The sequence below is a fragment of the Erythrolamprus reginae genome, chromosome 3, assembly GCF_031021105.1.
Source record: "Erythrolamprus reginae isolate rEryReg1 chromosome 3, rEryReg1.hap1, whole genome shotgun sequence".
In the NCBI taxonomy this organism is placed as follows: domain Eukaryota; kingdom Metazoa; phylum Chordata; class Lepidosauria; order Squamata; family Dipsadidae; genus Erythrolamprus; species Erythrolamprus reginae.
In genome coordinates, this window is record NC_091952.1 from 38,628,738 (window position 1) to 38,645,114 (window position 16,377).

The window sequence follows — 16,377 nt, forward strand, 5'->3', positions numbered from 1 at the left end:
CTACATTGCTAAGTGATGGCAATCCCTGAAGTCCCAATTGCCGTCATTAAATGGTCGATAGGTGAAGCCGTTTCCTGCCATCTGCCCACAACTAAAGTCAGTAGGGAAACTGGCAGGAATTTGCATGTCCTAGGCCCACCAGTAGGTAAGTAGCAGGTAACCGGCTCAAGGTTCACTCAACCTTCCATCCTTCCAAGGTCGATAAAATGAGGACTCAGATTGTTGGGAGCAATATGTTGACCACTGTAAACCACTTAGGGCTGTAAAACATTGTGAAGCAGTATATATAAGTGCTGTGGCTATTCAGTTGCAGAGGGGGAGCAACAGGTGCATGGGAGGGTTGGGGAGGATGCAGAAGAAATGCAGAGCGGAACGGTATGCGAGACTGCAAGGAGTATGTTAGGAACAGCGGACCAGGGTGCGTGAAATACGAATCATATTTGCAAAAATCACACATGTATCAGGGAAAGTAATGCAAGTGGCTGGAACAGTGTGAGTATTAGCGGGACTGGGGAAGGTGGGATTCCAGTTGGAAGAGTGTTGCCTTAGCAACTTGTGACCTGCCCTGCCCCAATAGGTTTCTAAGGAAGCTGGTGGGGAAGGTTTCAAATGGTGATCACATGGTCACAGAGTGCTTTGCAACTGGTTCTAAGTGTGAATGTGTTGCCAAGCAGACCTCAGGGGTGCTGAGACAGCTGGCACTCTGAGGACCTAATTCCATTTCATTCAGTGCCATTGTAAACTGGAGTGTTTGCTGACCGAATGGTCATAAGTTAAGGGCTAGCTACATGTTAAACTGAATCGGGTAATAAATCTATGGGGGAAAAACGCTAGTAGACTATGGACAGTCTAACTGCATCATAGCAGTAAAATCAAAGTGATAAGAAAACTTGATAGAGGGACTTTTTTTTCCACCAAACTTCAGAGACATGCTAATGTGATGATGAGTTCAGGGCAGGGAATCTAATTTTCATCAGAAGAATATTTTAATTTCTTTATTTAATTATATAGATTTCACTGGGAAGATCCTTTTCCTCTGTCAATACACACTTTTTGGTATCAGGTGTTTTTTTTTAATAAAATAACCAGGTAAAATAGCAATATAAATCAGTACATTCCTTGAGCCATATGGCCTGTTTGCCACAATGGGATTAAAAATAGAAGAAGGAAAAAATCAATGCATGCATTAAGAGCAAAAAAGGGGGGGAAAAGACTGGCTTTTAAAAAATAAACCTTATAAAAGGCAACTAGAAACATTGTCAGAAACAACACATAATACGACACCTTTGTGAAATTAAGCTACTTTCATTCTCACTTTTACAACATTTTAAAGTGCAAAAAAGCATACGGTTTTTTTAAAAGGCTACATCATACAAGCAAATTATAATACCCCTCGTGCTTAAAGATAATAAACTTAAAATACACATTTTTTTAAAGTACTGGAAAAGATGCCTACATCTATTGTGTAGCACCAAGAATCAATAACTGAAAACTCCAATAAAACCCCAATAAAAGTTATAGTTTATTTTTCGTTTGATTTAAACGTTGCCCTTTAATAGCAGAACAAATACATCCCTTGCTTTAAAAAGTTTAAGAGGAAAACAGTTTATCTGCCAGAGTGCCAGGGGCTCCATCAATTTGGCATTGGAGTAAGAAAGAAGACATAATATGAAAGAGAGAGCAAACACACCTGCGTGAACAAGATGAGAGACAATGTATAGCAATCATAAAAGACAAGAGGCAAACAGAGATTCATGGGTCTCTCACACACCTACACACTGAATTATCTTGGTCTAATGGCGCTATGAAATTGGAGGAACACGGTCGCTTCCAGGCTGTCCCTGGACCAAAAGCTGCTCTCTGCACAGGGTTTGCCAAGGTGGGCTGCAGTGAGGAGGCAGATATGTTGCTGCGACAGTTTGGAATCAGTCCTCTGGTGGTGACACTCAATACCCAAAGGTTTCCTGTGAGGCATAGACCATGTAGAGGAAGCCATCTTCATCCTTCTCTTGCTCATAGATCTCGGAGATTGGGGTGGAAACGCTCACCATGCTGTGCTGGTTCACCAACAGGAAGAAAGCCTGGGTTGGATTTAGCTGCAGCCGGCGCCTGAGGAGGTGCAGAAGGCAAATGATTGAACCGGAGTTAAAATAGCAGTACAATGCAGTGCTTCTCAATTATTTTCTGTTACGCCCTCCCTAGGGAGAATTTTGTGTGCACCCACCCACCCCCAATTTGCCATGCGCCTCCAACCTGACAGTTGTACTGGTACCTCTGTCGCGTTCCTCAGCATTGTGTCCAGGGCAGCCCATTTTAAAAGAAAATGTCTTGCAAGTTCACAAAGTTTGGTTGAAGGAGGTTTCAGTACAAGTGATGAAGGTACCAGAAGAAGCGTCAGGTAGGATGCGCGTCCTACTGTCTGCAGCAAAAAAAGCACATTCCCAGGGGGCCCTACCCCACTATTTGGGAAGCACTGGCATAATGGAACACAGCTAATTCTAGATGAATGAATGAACATATCCAGGAATTCTGAGAGTTGAAGTCCACAAGTCTTAAAAATTGCCAATCCATGCCATATTTTCAGTACTATTCTCAAAAAGAAAGATGCTCCTTGATCATATGATATCTGTTAAGATATTCATGAACTGGGAGAGCAATGTTAACAAGGTCAGTCAATGAATAGACATAGCAACTAATATATTTTTTGCAATCATGTATAATTTTTACTAACTATGTACACTTTTTACAACTACGTACCACTTTTTACAAACTTAAGACTTGACAGCTTTAAGGCTGGCGGACTTCAACTCCCAGAATTCCTCCTCCAGTCATGCTAGATGGGGTAATTAGAAGGTAAAACCACTCCAGTTTTTGCAAAAAATGGCCCGGTTTTTTGCCTCTTTTTTTTTTTTTTTTGCAAAAACAGGGCATGCAGAGGGTTTTGGAAGCCTGCAGAGCGCTCCTAGGGGGTGAGGGAGGGCAAAAACGCCCCTGGTTCATTTTTGCCCATTTTTTTGAAAAAGTGGTGGCACTTCTGTCTCCCCGCACCCCTAGAAGCATTCTGCAGGCTTCCCAAACCCTCTGCAAACCCCATTTTTCACAAAAATAGAATGCAGGGGCAGGGCTTTGGGAGGCCAAAACTGGCTGTATTCAGTGTATAAGACACATTGACATTTCCACCCTCTTTGGGGGGGGGGGGGGGGTTGTGTCTTATACTCCGAAAAATATGGTAGCTAATTTAAAGGCTGCAAATGAAGTCTGGTTGAAATTAAAAGCTTTGCATGTGAATGTCAGCATGCAATAATGTAGAGTTATCAAGGAAATTATATGAAGCCTGTTTGTAACCAGGTCAATCTGTAGAACAGCATGGAATGAATATTCCTGCTGTTAGTAATAAATAGCCTTGATGAAACACGGGACATTGTTTCTGCAATGTTTGAATGCAAACTACAGCACAACTTGCACTTGGAAGCCTTGAAGGTATGTTTGATTGCAGAAGAGAATAAATGCCATTTTAGAAAGAGCCACGAGAAGACATTCCTGAATTGGGGGCCCAAGGAGTAGAGAGAGAACAATGGATATTTCCACTGACTGGCTATCAGCAGAAGAGATCAGATTACAATCTAAGCAACAAGAACAGCAACATTTAAAGAAGGATTGTATGCACACAAAAAAAGCTGTTTGCAAAGAAGAAATTATTTCCAATCCACTGATGAACAAATTGTTGTTGCAAAAGTTGGTTATTGCAATAGCAGAGACAAATGGTTAATAGACAGTGTGGCAAGTCAGACAATTGTTAATAATTCTAAATTATTTTACAGGTTAGTTCCAGCTGTTCAAGATGCAGTAGCCTTGCCAAATGGCTAGAAGGCTAAAGTCATTGGAAGAGGCAGAGTTCAAATTCCATATCTGGAAATGAGGTTTAATGATGTATTATGTTTGCCTGAAATGGAGCATAATTGGCTGAAAGTTTGCATAAGTAAGGATTTGAGACCACATTTGTAAATGGGAGGGGTCTCATAAAGAGAAATGGGAATGTATGTGCACAGGCCATAAAAGAGGATAATCTTTGTGTGTTGCAGGGACGAAAGGATCAATGTGCGCCAACATTTAGAAATGTAGCACGGCATTATTCATGTGTTCATCCCTTGCACAGAAGGCTTGGCCATGCCCACTTCAGAGTTTTGCAAATGATGTAACAGTTTGCAGAAGGGTTAAATTTAAAGTGATGTAAGGCATATTTGGACTGTGCAGTATGCAAGGTATCACAGTCCAAGGCATTCCCAGTAAGCAAAAGTAGTACAAGGCAGACAACAAGAGTCTAGAGCTGGTACAGGCAGATTTGGTTGGGCCAATGCAAGCCAGTTTGGGAAGAGCAAAGTATGTGCAGGTCATTGTAGATGACTACAGCAGGTTTGGATTCTGCTGTTTACTAAAGAGTAAAGCGGGTGTTACAGAAATTTAAGCAATGGGTAAACTTTGTAGAAAGAAGGCATAAAGAACAGATACTGTAGGTCAGTTGCAGACTGACTGAATTCATTTCATGTCAACAACTTTTCAACTTCTTGTGGTTGGGACAGTTGGGAATAAAGCATAGACACACAAATCCATACATAGCAGTGGAGAATGGTTGAAAGGCTGAATGGAGTCTTATGAAACACTGCTGAAAGATTCCAGTCTGAGTAGATTGTACTGGGGTGAAGCCATACTGATTGCTAATCAATTAATGGGCTCTGTAGTTCATCTATTAATGATACTCCAAATGCAGTGCTATATGGGAGAAAACTACCTCTGGCACATCTAAGAGTTTTTAGAAGTACTGCATGGTTGCATATACCAAAAGGAATTAGAAAAAAGGGACAACCAAAGGCTAGATTTGTGGGCTATGAGCCAGGTTCAAAAAGATAGTGATGGGAGCTAGAGAATAGTGATTTCCAGCTCTGCTAGTCTTGCAGAGCAAAATTGGGGGGGAAATGATGCAAATTTATGGAATGATTCACTTAGTGAAAGTGATCCACTTAGTGATAGCAACTCATTTAGTGACAGTACTCCACTTAGTGTCAGCGTTCAGGGAGGAGAAACTGAAAAAGCTGAACAAGATAGGAAGCAAAAACTGATTGACACATCAATGCCCTGCAGGTCATAGCAATGGAAGAAGGGAATTCCACCTTGTTCTGCTAGTAAAGTTAAAGTGTGCAACGTATGATATGAGCCAAGGATCTATAAGGAAGTACTGGCATTACCTGAAATTGTACAAGAAAAGTAGAAAGAAGCCACAGACAAGGAAATGAAATCAATGGGAGAGCATGAAGTGTTCACATCTATGACTTTGCCACAGGATAGCAAAGCTGTGGGATGTAAGTAGGTCTTCAAATACAGGTCATAGGAAGAATATTAAATTATTTGATTTATGTCTCTTCCAGTCATGAAGGGAGGAGTGTTAAGATATTCATGAACTGGGAGAAGCATATTAACACGATCAGCCAATGAATAGGCATAGCAACTTAGTCAACCAAAGGAAGCTAACCACATCTGAGTCTGTGCAGAGAATCGAAACTGAAATCTTAAAGCTTAAGGCTGGGCATGGCTCACCCCACTCTGTACTCCAGTTCACTCTGTACTCTCAGTCCTCTGTGCTTGTCTGCTCTGCTGAAATGAAACTAACTCTTCTGCTTGTGTTTACCTGAACAAATAATCTACTTGTGGTATTGTGTGTGTATGTATGTATGTATGTATGTATGTATGTATGTATGTATATATGTATATGTATATGTATATGTATATGTATATGTATATGTATATATACAGTAGTCCCTCACCTATCGCTGGTGTTACGTTCCAGGCCTGGCCGCGATAGGTGAAATCCGCGATGGGGAATTTATCGACTGATAGTACTTATTTAAGTATTTATATTGTAATTGTTTGGTAAGTTTTCATTGTTTTAAGTGTTTATAAACCCTTCCCACACTATTTATTTTAGATACAGTATTTAAATACAGTATTTACAATTTTAGATATATTGTTTTTAAACCTGCCGATCGAGTTTCGCGGGCTGTTTAAATCTGCCGATCGACTTCCTCAGAAACCCGCGATGAAGTGAAGCCGCAGTAGGTGAAGCACGGTATAGCGAGGGACTACTGTATATATATATTACTATGTTTATAAAGAAGTTAATCCAGCTGAATCAGCTAACTCTGTGTGCTTCTGGAATTGATTTTTATGCAACAAACTCTGATAATATTGAGAAGCAAATCATGGATGGAAGCTGACTAAGGAGAGATTCAACCTGGAAATAAGGAAGAACTTCCTGATGGTCAGAACGATCAACCAGTAGAACAGCCTTCTAGCAAAGTTTCTGAACGCCCCCAACTCTAGACATTTTCAAGAGGAGATTGGACTGCCATCTGGCTGGGTAGGTGTAGGATTTCCTGCTTGAGCAGGGGATTGGACTTGATGACCTGCAGGGTCCCTTTCAACTCTAATAAAATAAATAAACGAATAAACAGCTATTTTGAAGTATTTCACTTACCGGATTATTTTTACCAATTCACTCATATTGACATGATCAGGAACTAGAAATTTGGTCTTATCCAAAACAGGTAGCTGCTTCTCCCCTTTGTATCTCTCAATAATGACCTAGTAAAGAAGAAATGCAGTGCCGTCAGATTCTTTCTTGCCCAACAAAATCAAAAAGACAATCCTTTTTAAGGTAGCAAACATTACTGGTGATCAAGTAAAAGTTTTTCAGATCCAGACATTCATTCATTCATTCATTCATTCATTCATTCATTCATTCATTCATTCATTAGATTTGTATGCCGCCCCTTTCCGTAGACTCGGGGTGGCTCACAACACAATAAAAACAGTTTATAACAAATCTAATAATTTACAATTTAAAATATTAAAAAACCCCATTATGAAACAGACATACACACAAGCATACCATACATAAATTATATAGGCCCGGGGGAGATATCTCAGTTCCCTGATGCCTGACGACAAAGGTGGGTTTTAAGGAGTTTGCGAAAGGCGAGGAGGGTAGGGGCAGTTCTAATCTCTGGGAGGAGCTGGTTCCAGACAGTCGGGGCTGCCACAGAGAAGGCTCTTCCCCTGGGGCCCGCCAATCGACATTGTTTAGTTGACGGGACCCGGAGAAGGCCCCCTCTGTGGGACCTAATGGGTCGCTGGGATTCGTGCGGCAGAAGGCGGTCTCTGAGATATTCAATTAGAGAGAATTGAGTCCTTTTAAAACAGATTTTTTCCAAATTATCTTCTGAGATGTTGACATTTGCACTCAAAATCTAATTAAATTTCAAATGAGAACACAAAATAAACAAAATCCAGTGGTCTTGTGAGATTTGAAATGTTTTGATATTTTACATTTTTTTAAAAATCTAAAAGTACCAAGAAATGCTTTGAAGGTGCAGGTGGCGTATAATTGAGCTGTTTGTAAAAGCTTTCTTTAATAATGATGTAGTTGTCTGTAAAAAAGAAAGCAGGAAACCACTGTTTTCCATCAACAGAAAATGAACAAATTAAAATGGTGTTCAATCATATGCTAGAGAAAGATTTATTTATTTATTTATTTATTAATTATTTAGATTTGTATGCCACCCCTCTCCGAAGACTCGGGGCAGTATACTAAGATGGTATACTGTACTATGAAAATTGATTGTTCAAAAGGAATGGTAAACTCGAAGCCATATTATAATTTATCTTAATTTATAATGATGAATTGCTTTATCATTATTAGTGCTTCCTTATTGTGGGATCATAGAAAGAAAAACTTCCATGATGATCCAAATAAACCCCAGAAATCTGTTTCTCGTACAATAAAAGATATTTAAGGCCAAAATAAAATTCTGCAATAAGCAACTGCATCTGTTCTTACTCAAAGTGTAACTTCTATCCATAACCTGATAGCATATGATACTATACAATCATCAAACTCTACCTTGGAATATGGACTGCTGAAGAATCTCTACTTGAAAGGAGATGCTCACCCAGATAAATTCTATGTAATGCTAATAGCTATTCAGAGGTCCTAGTTATGTAAACTGCTTATATTTAGGGGGGTTTCTTCAGCTACACGATATTGGACAGCATAAACTCTGTTACATGACATTAACACTGGAATGTGACACAAAAATAGAAAGGACTTTCTCACTTTGAAATGACAGACACAAATTCAGCAACACTCATGATGGAAAGCCAAGCTTAAGCCTAATTTTCCCACTGATATCCTAGTTCTTCATATTCAGTTTTGTGTTCCTTTCACTATGCAAAACCCCCAAATATACCATATAATGGTATGATGATTGTCTTTTTGTTTTGCTATGCCTGCTTATATTCCTTTGCTATATCTTACCAGCTAAATAATTGGCTAAACTTGCTCTTTTCACAATTCTTCCTGTCTATTTTGTAATCCAAATATTGTACCTCAACTGTGCTTTCCTAACCTATCAAAGGTGCTGACTATTTATGTGCCAATTCTTAATCAGGTCACCAAAGATATACAATGCTTGCAGCTGCACTCTTTATTTCAAAAGAAGAAGGAAACCTAAGTGGCATATGCAATATACAAACAGTTGCTTAATTCTGTAAAATATTAAATAGGCGTTGATTGCTTACCTGAACGCCTCTTCTCGTACGGTGAGCGGGTACAGCAGTCACATGGGTTGCTCATGTCCAATCCGGTGGAACTGAGCCTAGTATTAAAAAAGCTTGCCGGATCCGCCCCTTCCCCAGAATTCGCGAATCCATAGACTAGGCTCAGTTGTGAAGCTCTGTAGTGTTCAACTCTCATTGTTAGAGGAAGAAAGATATAGAAAGGTAAAGAAGACACATACAAGGGTGGGAAGTGACTGCTGTACCCGCTCACCGTACGAGAAGAGGCGTTCAGGTAAGCAATCAACGCCTATTCTCCGTACTGAAGGAGCGGGTCCAGCAGTCACATGGGACATACCCAATAGATGGTCCCTAGGGTGGGATTAGCTAGCTATCGTGTGAGATAACGGATTGGAGTACCCTTCTGCCGAAGGCAGCGTCCGCTGAAGCGTAAGAATCAATCTTGTAGTGCCTGATGAAGGAATTTGGCGAGGCCCAAGTGGCTGCTTTGCAGACCTCCTCCAACGGGGCTTGAGTCGCCCAAGCAGCCGAGGTGGCTGCGCTCCTGGTGGAATGCGCTGTGATGTTCCTTGGAACTGAGAGGGAGGCCGACTCATAGGCCTTAGATATAGTCCCTCTGATCCAACGGCCTATTACTGTTGAAGACACTTTGGCCCCCATGACTCTGGGATGATAGGCTACAAAAAGTGCTTCTGACCTCCGAAAGGGTCCTGTGCGTTGGATATAGATTCTCAGCGCTCTGGTGAGATCCAGGGTGTGCCATCTAATTGCCAAGGGATGGTCTCGTTGGAGGCAGAAGGAAGGTAGGACAATATCCTGAGATCTGTGGAACATGGAACTGACCTTGGGTAAGAAGGTGGGGTCCAGTCGCAAGACTACCTTGTCCTGATGGAATTGACAAAGGTCCTGCCTGATTGAGAGGGCAGCCAGCTCCGAAATGCGTCGGGCAGAGGTAATAGCCACCAGGAATGCTACCTTAAAGGATAGGTACCTGAGGGACGCCGATTTCAGGGGTTCGTATGGTGCCTGCGTGAGGGAATGGAGAACCCGTGGCAAATCCCAGGATGGGTACCTGTGGACCTTGGAAGGTCTGAGGTTGGCTATGCCCTTGAGGAATTCCTGAACTTCAGGGAAGGATCGGAGAGGCTGACTGCGGGGACCCCCTAGGACAGATGAAATGGCTGCCAGATGACGCCGGAGGGTGCTGGTGGAAAGTCCTTTATGGAAGCCTTGCATAAGGAAGGAAATTATTCTGTGTATGGGGATGCACAGAGGGGAGAGACCTTCCTGTAGGCACCACTGGTGAAACTTGGACCACGTGTGGTCGTAGATTCGATTGGTCGAACCCCTTCTGGCCTTTAAAATGACCTCCACTGAATCGGGGTCATGACCACGCAGTTCTAAATCTCTCCTGATAACAGCCAGGCGGTGAGGTGGAACCACTCCGGGTCTGGATGGAAAGAGGCCCCCTGCCGCAGCATATCCCCCGAAACGGGGAGTCGCCAAGGGTCCTGGACGGACAGCTGTTGGAGATCCGCGAACCAGGGCCGGCGGGGCCAGTGAGGGGCGATTAGGATTACTCGGGCCCTCTCGGTGAGGACCTTGTGAATCACGTCCGGGAGGATTGGAATTGGAGGAAATGCGTAGAGTAGGCCTGGAGGCCATGGACTCCGAAGGGCATTGATTGCTTCCGCTCCCGGGGATGGAAATCTGGAATAGAAGCGAGGGAGTTGGGCGTTCGCATTGGTCGCGAAGAGATCCAGGATTGGTAGGCCGAATCTGAGGGTGATTTGATGGAACAGGTCTTGATGGAGGTTCCACTCTCCTGGGTCTATCGTTGCCCGGGATAACCAATCCGCCTGGACGTTGAGACTCCCCGAGATGTGATCGGCTAGGAGCGACTGGAGATGTTTTTCCGCCCAAAGGCCCAACTTGAGGGCCTCCCTCATGAGAGCCTTGGATCTCGTGCCCCCCTGTCTGCAAATATGGCTTTTCGTGGCAATGTTGTCGGTGAGAATGAGAACGTGCCGGTTGGGAATGCGAGGAGAGAAATGCTTCAGAGCCAGGGAAACGGCTCTTAACTCTAGCCAATTGATTGGCCTGGAAGCTTCCTCCGGGGACCACGTGCCCTGGGCTATCATCCCCTGGGCGTGGACGCCCCATCCCGATAGACTGGCATCTGTGGTGATGACAAATTGATCCGGGCACCTGAACGGGGATCCTCTGTCCATGGCCGGAGACTTCCACCACTTGAAGGATCTGCGAACCCTCAGTGGGATGACAATGCGTCGATTTGAGTTGCTGTGCCCTGATCTCTGAAAAGGTAACAGGAGCCACTGGAGTTCCCTAGCATGAAGGCGAGCCCAGGGAATGATGCCTATGCATGACACCATCTTCCCCAAAAGGGAAGATAGAGTAACTATGGAAACTGAAGAATTAGATAAAATGTTAGAAATTAACTCCACTATACTGAGTTTTCTCTCGGGAGAGAGAAAAACCTGGGAGGATTCTGAATCAATAATGGATCCCAGGTGAGAAATGGATGTGGAAGGTTGGAGGTGGCTTTTATCAAAGTTGATGGAAAATCCATGGTCCTGAAGGACTGACATGGTGACAGAAAGGTCTGTTTTCACTTTCTCTAGGGAGTCCCCATGAATCAAAATATCATCAAGATAACATAAAATGTGGATGGGAAACGCCCGGATATAGGCCGCCAGGGACCCCAAGAGCTTTGTAAAGACCCGAGGGGCCGAGGAAAGGCCAAATGGCATCGCCCTATACTGGAAATGCCTGCCTTGAAAGGAAAAACGTAAAAATTTTCTGTGGCATTTGGCTATAGGAATGTGAAGGTAGGCCTCAGTGAGGTCTAAGGAGACCATGAAATCTCCCGAGTGAATGGCGGCCAAAATAGAAGACAAGGAGTGCATCTTAAACTTCCTATATTTGATGAATAGATTTAGTTTCTTTAAATCCAAAATAGCTCTCCAACCTCCGGAGGACTTTGGAACCATAAATAGGATGGAGTAAAAACCTAGGCCCTTCTGACCGGAAGGGACCGGTTGAATGGCTCTGATGGACAATAGATGAGAAATGGCCTCCTCCATACGGTTACAATCTGAGGATGACCTGGGAGAAGGGCAGGAAATAAAACGTTAAGGGGGAGGAGAAATAAATTCTAAAAGAAGGCCTGTTTGAACAGTGTCAATGACCCAAGGGTCCTTGGAGGTGAGACGCCAATTAGAGGCGAAATGAGCTAGGCGACCCCCTATGGGAATAGAGGTAAGATTACCATCTAGGTTTTTTTGAAGCCCTGTTAGAGGAAGCTCCCCTTTGGAAGCGAAACCCTCTACCCCTGGAGTTCCTACCTTGGGAACGAAAGCGGGGGGAATACTGACCTGGAGATCTCTGGTAGGAAGCCGCTTGATCTTGCTGGCGCCCTGGGCGACGAAAGGACTGCGTTTTGGTAGCCTTTTTTGTGGTTGGACCCAAAACTTTCTTCTTGTCCGTGGTTTCCGTGAGGAGTGGATCCAGAAGATCACCGAAGAGAAGGTCGCGCTTTAAGGGACCCTGGGATAACTGCCACTTTTGGCGAACTCCCGCTTGCCAAGGGCGAATCCATAGGAGTCTTCTTGCCGTAGTAGAAGCTGCAATAGACTTAGCAGAAAATCTAGTAGATTGCAAGGTGGCATCAGCCACGTACTGGGCAGCTGCAAAGACCTTGTTGAAGTCTTGTTGACCTCTCAAGTCATCGGGAGGAATATGCTGTTGAAGTTGGCGAAGCCACAGCAGCATGGCTCTGGAGAAAAAGGAAGCCGCTGCAGAGCTTTTAGTGGCCCAGGAATCAGCGGTGAATCCTCTTTTGAGCATTTGCTCAATGCGCTTGTCCTCTGGGCGGAGGACTTCCTCCGCCTCGCCTGGCACAGCCGCTGCCGAGTGAAGAATCTTGACAGGTTCATCCGGTTTGGGAAAGGATAGAAGCTCTTCATAGGAAGAGGAAAGTTTGTACAACTTTCTGTCCTTGGTGGAGGGATTAAGGCCAGAGGCTGGAAATTCCCACTGTTTGAGTAAAGCATCTTTAAACAACTTAGGCATAGGAATTACCTCGTTATCCTCCTGTTCCTCTGTGAAGTAAGGTAAATTCTCCTCCGGGGGATCAGTGGAAGTGGAGGCTTGTTTCTCCTGGGCCGCTAATCCCGTAGAAATTCTAGCTTTGAGGAGGAGAGATTTGAATAATTGAGAAGGAAAAATAGTAATTGGGGGAGGAACCTTTATTTGGGATTCCTCATCATCTGATAAGCCTTGAAAAGGATCCTCATCATCCTCTATATCCTCATATTCATCCTGGGAGGAATCTGAATCATCCTGCATAGGAGCTCTGACCGCTGGGGGAGAACCCAAGGGGCGGGAGGAGCGAGAAGGAGGAAGAGGTAAGGGAAGCTCATTGATGGTGGAGAGTTTGGCATCAATGGCTTTGGACAACACAGCAAAAATAGACTGGAACTCAGGAGGTAAGCTGGAAATATCAGCAGAAATGGCAGAAGAATCCCTAAAGGCCTGGGAGGATCCTGGCTGGGGGGAATCTTCAATAATATCTGGTTCCTCTGGACCTATGCCCCATAGGTTAGGTTGGGGTCTGTCTAGGTTTGGCTCATCCAGAGATAACACAGGGACCCCAGAAGGAGGAAGACTAGAAGCCTCTGGTGGGTCTTGACTACTGATTACTTGGGCCTGCACTTTCAAACGTTTTGCTGATTTGTCATGGATTTTTTGTAGGGCTAGGTCCCTTCTCTTCTCGGCCCTGGTGACCTTGGTCGAGGGGCGGGCCCCTGGAGAAGAGGAGGAAGAGGCCTGGGGGATACTAGTAATCTCATCGCCTGTAGGCCTGGCCTCTCTGGGACCTTTAGTTGTGCCTCTCTTGGGAAAAGTAGCCATAGTCTGACAATTAACAGAAGACAAGGCTGAGCCAATACTGAATAATAAGGAGAAGAATTTCAAGGACTTCCCAAGAGGAATGGATCCTGCTTCGAGGCCTCGAAGCTGCTGAAACTTGAGGACAATCTGGGCAAACCCAGAGTTCGTGCCCCCAAATCCAGCGGGGCCAGCCTCCCTAAACTTTATAATTAAGTAAACCAAGGCACTCTGGTTGGAGGCTTAGCCGGTGGAGAATTTAGCCTGGGACCCCCAAGGCCCGCTCCGGGATCCACGCGGTGGACTGAGGCCTACGCGGCTGGCAGGAGGCCAACACGAGAGGCCTAGATTTAAAAAGGGCGCGAAGGCCTTCGCGCCGAAAAAATCGCTCCGTAAATTTCTTAAAGGGGAAGCGATCGACTAAGTCCAGGAGACTAGAAGGCGTCTCACTCCGCAGGAGGTATTTCTTAAGCCCTTAAATATATTGTATACAATAAATAATCAATAATTCAATAGATTAATACTTGCACCAGGACCTCCAGGCCAAAGGATTAGAAGAATCCACAAGCGGCCGCAGGAATCGTAACCGGCAAAACCGCCGGGGGAAAACGAAACCGCAACTTCTCCAAGGGAAAAAAGCCGAGCCGCAAACGGCTGGCGCTATTAGTGCAAGTAAATAATAATGATAAAACAAATCTTACTACTTTTGAAGAAAAGGATCGAAGGGAAGGTGTTAGAATGTTGAACGAGCTATCACAATACAACCGCAGGATATGCGAACTGAGCGAATTCTGGGGAAGGGGCGGATCCGGCAAGCTTTTTTAATACTAGGCTCAGTTCCACCGGATTGGACATGAGCAACCCATGTGACTGCTGGACCCGCTCCTTCAGTACGGAGAAGAGGACTGTCATTGGTTTTGACCCTTCCCATTATCACACAAAGGACACAGTTGATCACTCACCTGTAGTGGGGTTGTATGGGGTGCTTTGGCTACATAGATTACTCTTAATTTCTAGAAACTGGGTAACACTGAGTGCTACTCTCTCCTTAGGCACAAAAGCAGCTGGTGGTCTGGGGCCATTCACTCAGTAGCCATAGGAAGGAAGCAATGGCAAACCACTTCTGAGATTTTGCCAATAAAACTGCAAGGACTAGTCCAGGTAATTGCTAAGAATCAACACTACTTTGAAGATATTATTATTATTATTATTATTATTATTATTATTATTATTATTATTATTATTATTTGCGCACACACAAACACATAACATGACTTGCTTAATTGTGGCTTAGTCACAGTGATGTATAAATCTAGCTGCTGTGTTTTGAAGACACTGAATGATGGCTTAGCATGTCTAAAGAACCATATTAGGCTAAACAACCATGATTCCAGGAGCGGGCTACCTACTGGAATGGGCTGGGAGCTTGTCCCTGCTCCCCCCCACCCTGAGCGCATGATTTCCGGGTTCTTTTTGTTTTTGCGCATGCGCAGAAGAGAAAAACACAAAAATGGGCACACAAGTAAGTGCCCACTTGCCGCTGCCCACCCCTGTTTACCACCACCACTGCCCACTTGCTGCCTTTGGTCTCACTTCTCGCTCTTGGGGCAAATGGCGGCAGCACGGGCAGTGGGGGAGCTGGTGCGCGAGGTGAATGGCGGCAAACGGGTGGTGGGCGCAAAGGGTGGCAGGCAGTGGCGAGCAGGCACTTACTTGTTTGCCCATTTCCGCATGGGTGGTGAGGGGAGCTGGCGCAAAAGGCGAGTGAGGGGTGAATGGTGGGGAAAGGCAGCACTCGTGCCAGGGTATGTCCAGGGAAGCGCCGGTGGTGCGTGCATGTGTGGGCGCGCCCGGCATCACCACCGGAGCTAGGCTACGCACTACATGGCCACCCCCGGAACCGCGTTCCCCCCTGTTTAGCTGGGGCCCATCACTGGTCTATTCAACAATTCACGGTTGTTTGCTCTGTGTACTGCTACTAAAGGTGTTCAAATAAGCAGCTTTTCTTGGGGAGTGGGGATCTCATATTTTTTACATAGCAATAACAATAGCATATAGACTTATATACCACTTCACGGTCGTTTACAGCCCTCTCTAAGCAGTTTACGGAGTCAGCATATCGCTCCCAACAATCTGGGTGGGTCCTCATTTTACCCACCTTGGAAGAATGGAAGGCTGAGTCAACCCTGAGCCTAGTGAGAGTCAAACTGCCAAATTGCAGTCAGCCTGCAGTCAGCAGAAAGTAACCTGCAGTACTGCACTCTAACCACTGCGCCACTGTGGCTCATTACAGGGACTATAAAGATATTATCAGATCATTGCCATTCTTTCTTAGGAACACCTAGTTACACTTGGAGTCAAATAAAACCTAACCCTAAATATGTAGCAGATTGCCAAATGATGATGCTCTTTTCTCAAAAAAACAAAACAACATAACCCAAACCACAAACAAGCAAAAAAAAAAAAGCCCCAATTAACCAACCTATAGAATTTGTTCTCTGAACAAGAACCAAAGTAGGAATGTGTGAGAGCAATTCTTTGCCCCCTATGGTCAAAATCAGAAGAAACTACATACCGTGTTTCCCCGAAAATAAGACACTGCCTTATATTAATTTTTGCTCCAAAAGTTGTGCTACGTCTTATTTTTGGGGGGTGCCTTATTTTTCTCAAATAAGACAAATTCAGAGGCAGAAAAGCTGACACCCCCAAAGAAAGTGTACCGTACGGTACACTGATTACGGTACAGTACCTGTCAGTATGGCACCCACACACACAAACAATGGCACTTATATGGTACAACAGTATACTCCCGCTATTGCAGCTTCCGGCCACCAGAGGAAC

At 44.4% G+C, this 16,377-nt stretch overlaps 1 protein-coding gene across 1 annotated transcript in view; it reads right to left on the reverse strand.

The window, feature by feature from the left end:
• Positions 1–1,050: 1,050 nt before the first annotated feature.
• MAP1LC3A (microtubule associated protein 1 light chain 3 alpha) overlaps positions 1,051–16,377 on the reverse strand; it is a 37,389-nt gene continuing 22,062 nt past the window's right edge. The window contains exons 3-4 of the mRNA XM_070744860.1: positions 6,530–6,636; positions 1,051–2,109 (exon numbers count right to left, since the gene is read on the reverse strand). Of these exons, the coding sequence (XP_070600961.1) occupies positions 1,947–2,109; positions 6,530–6,636 (270 nt within the window). The 3' untranslated portion in view covers positions 1,051–1,946. The remainder of the gene's footprint in view (positions 2,110–6,529; positions 6,637–16,377) is intronic.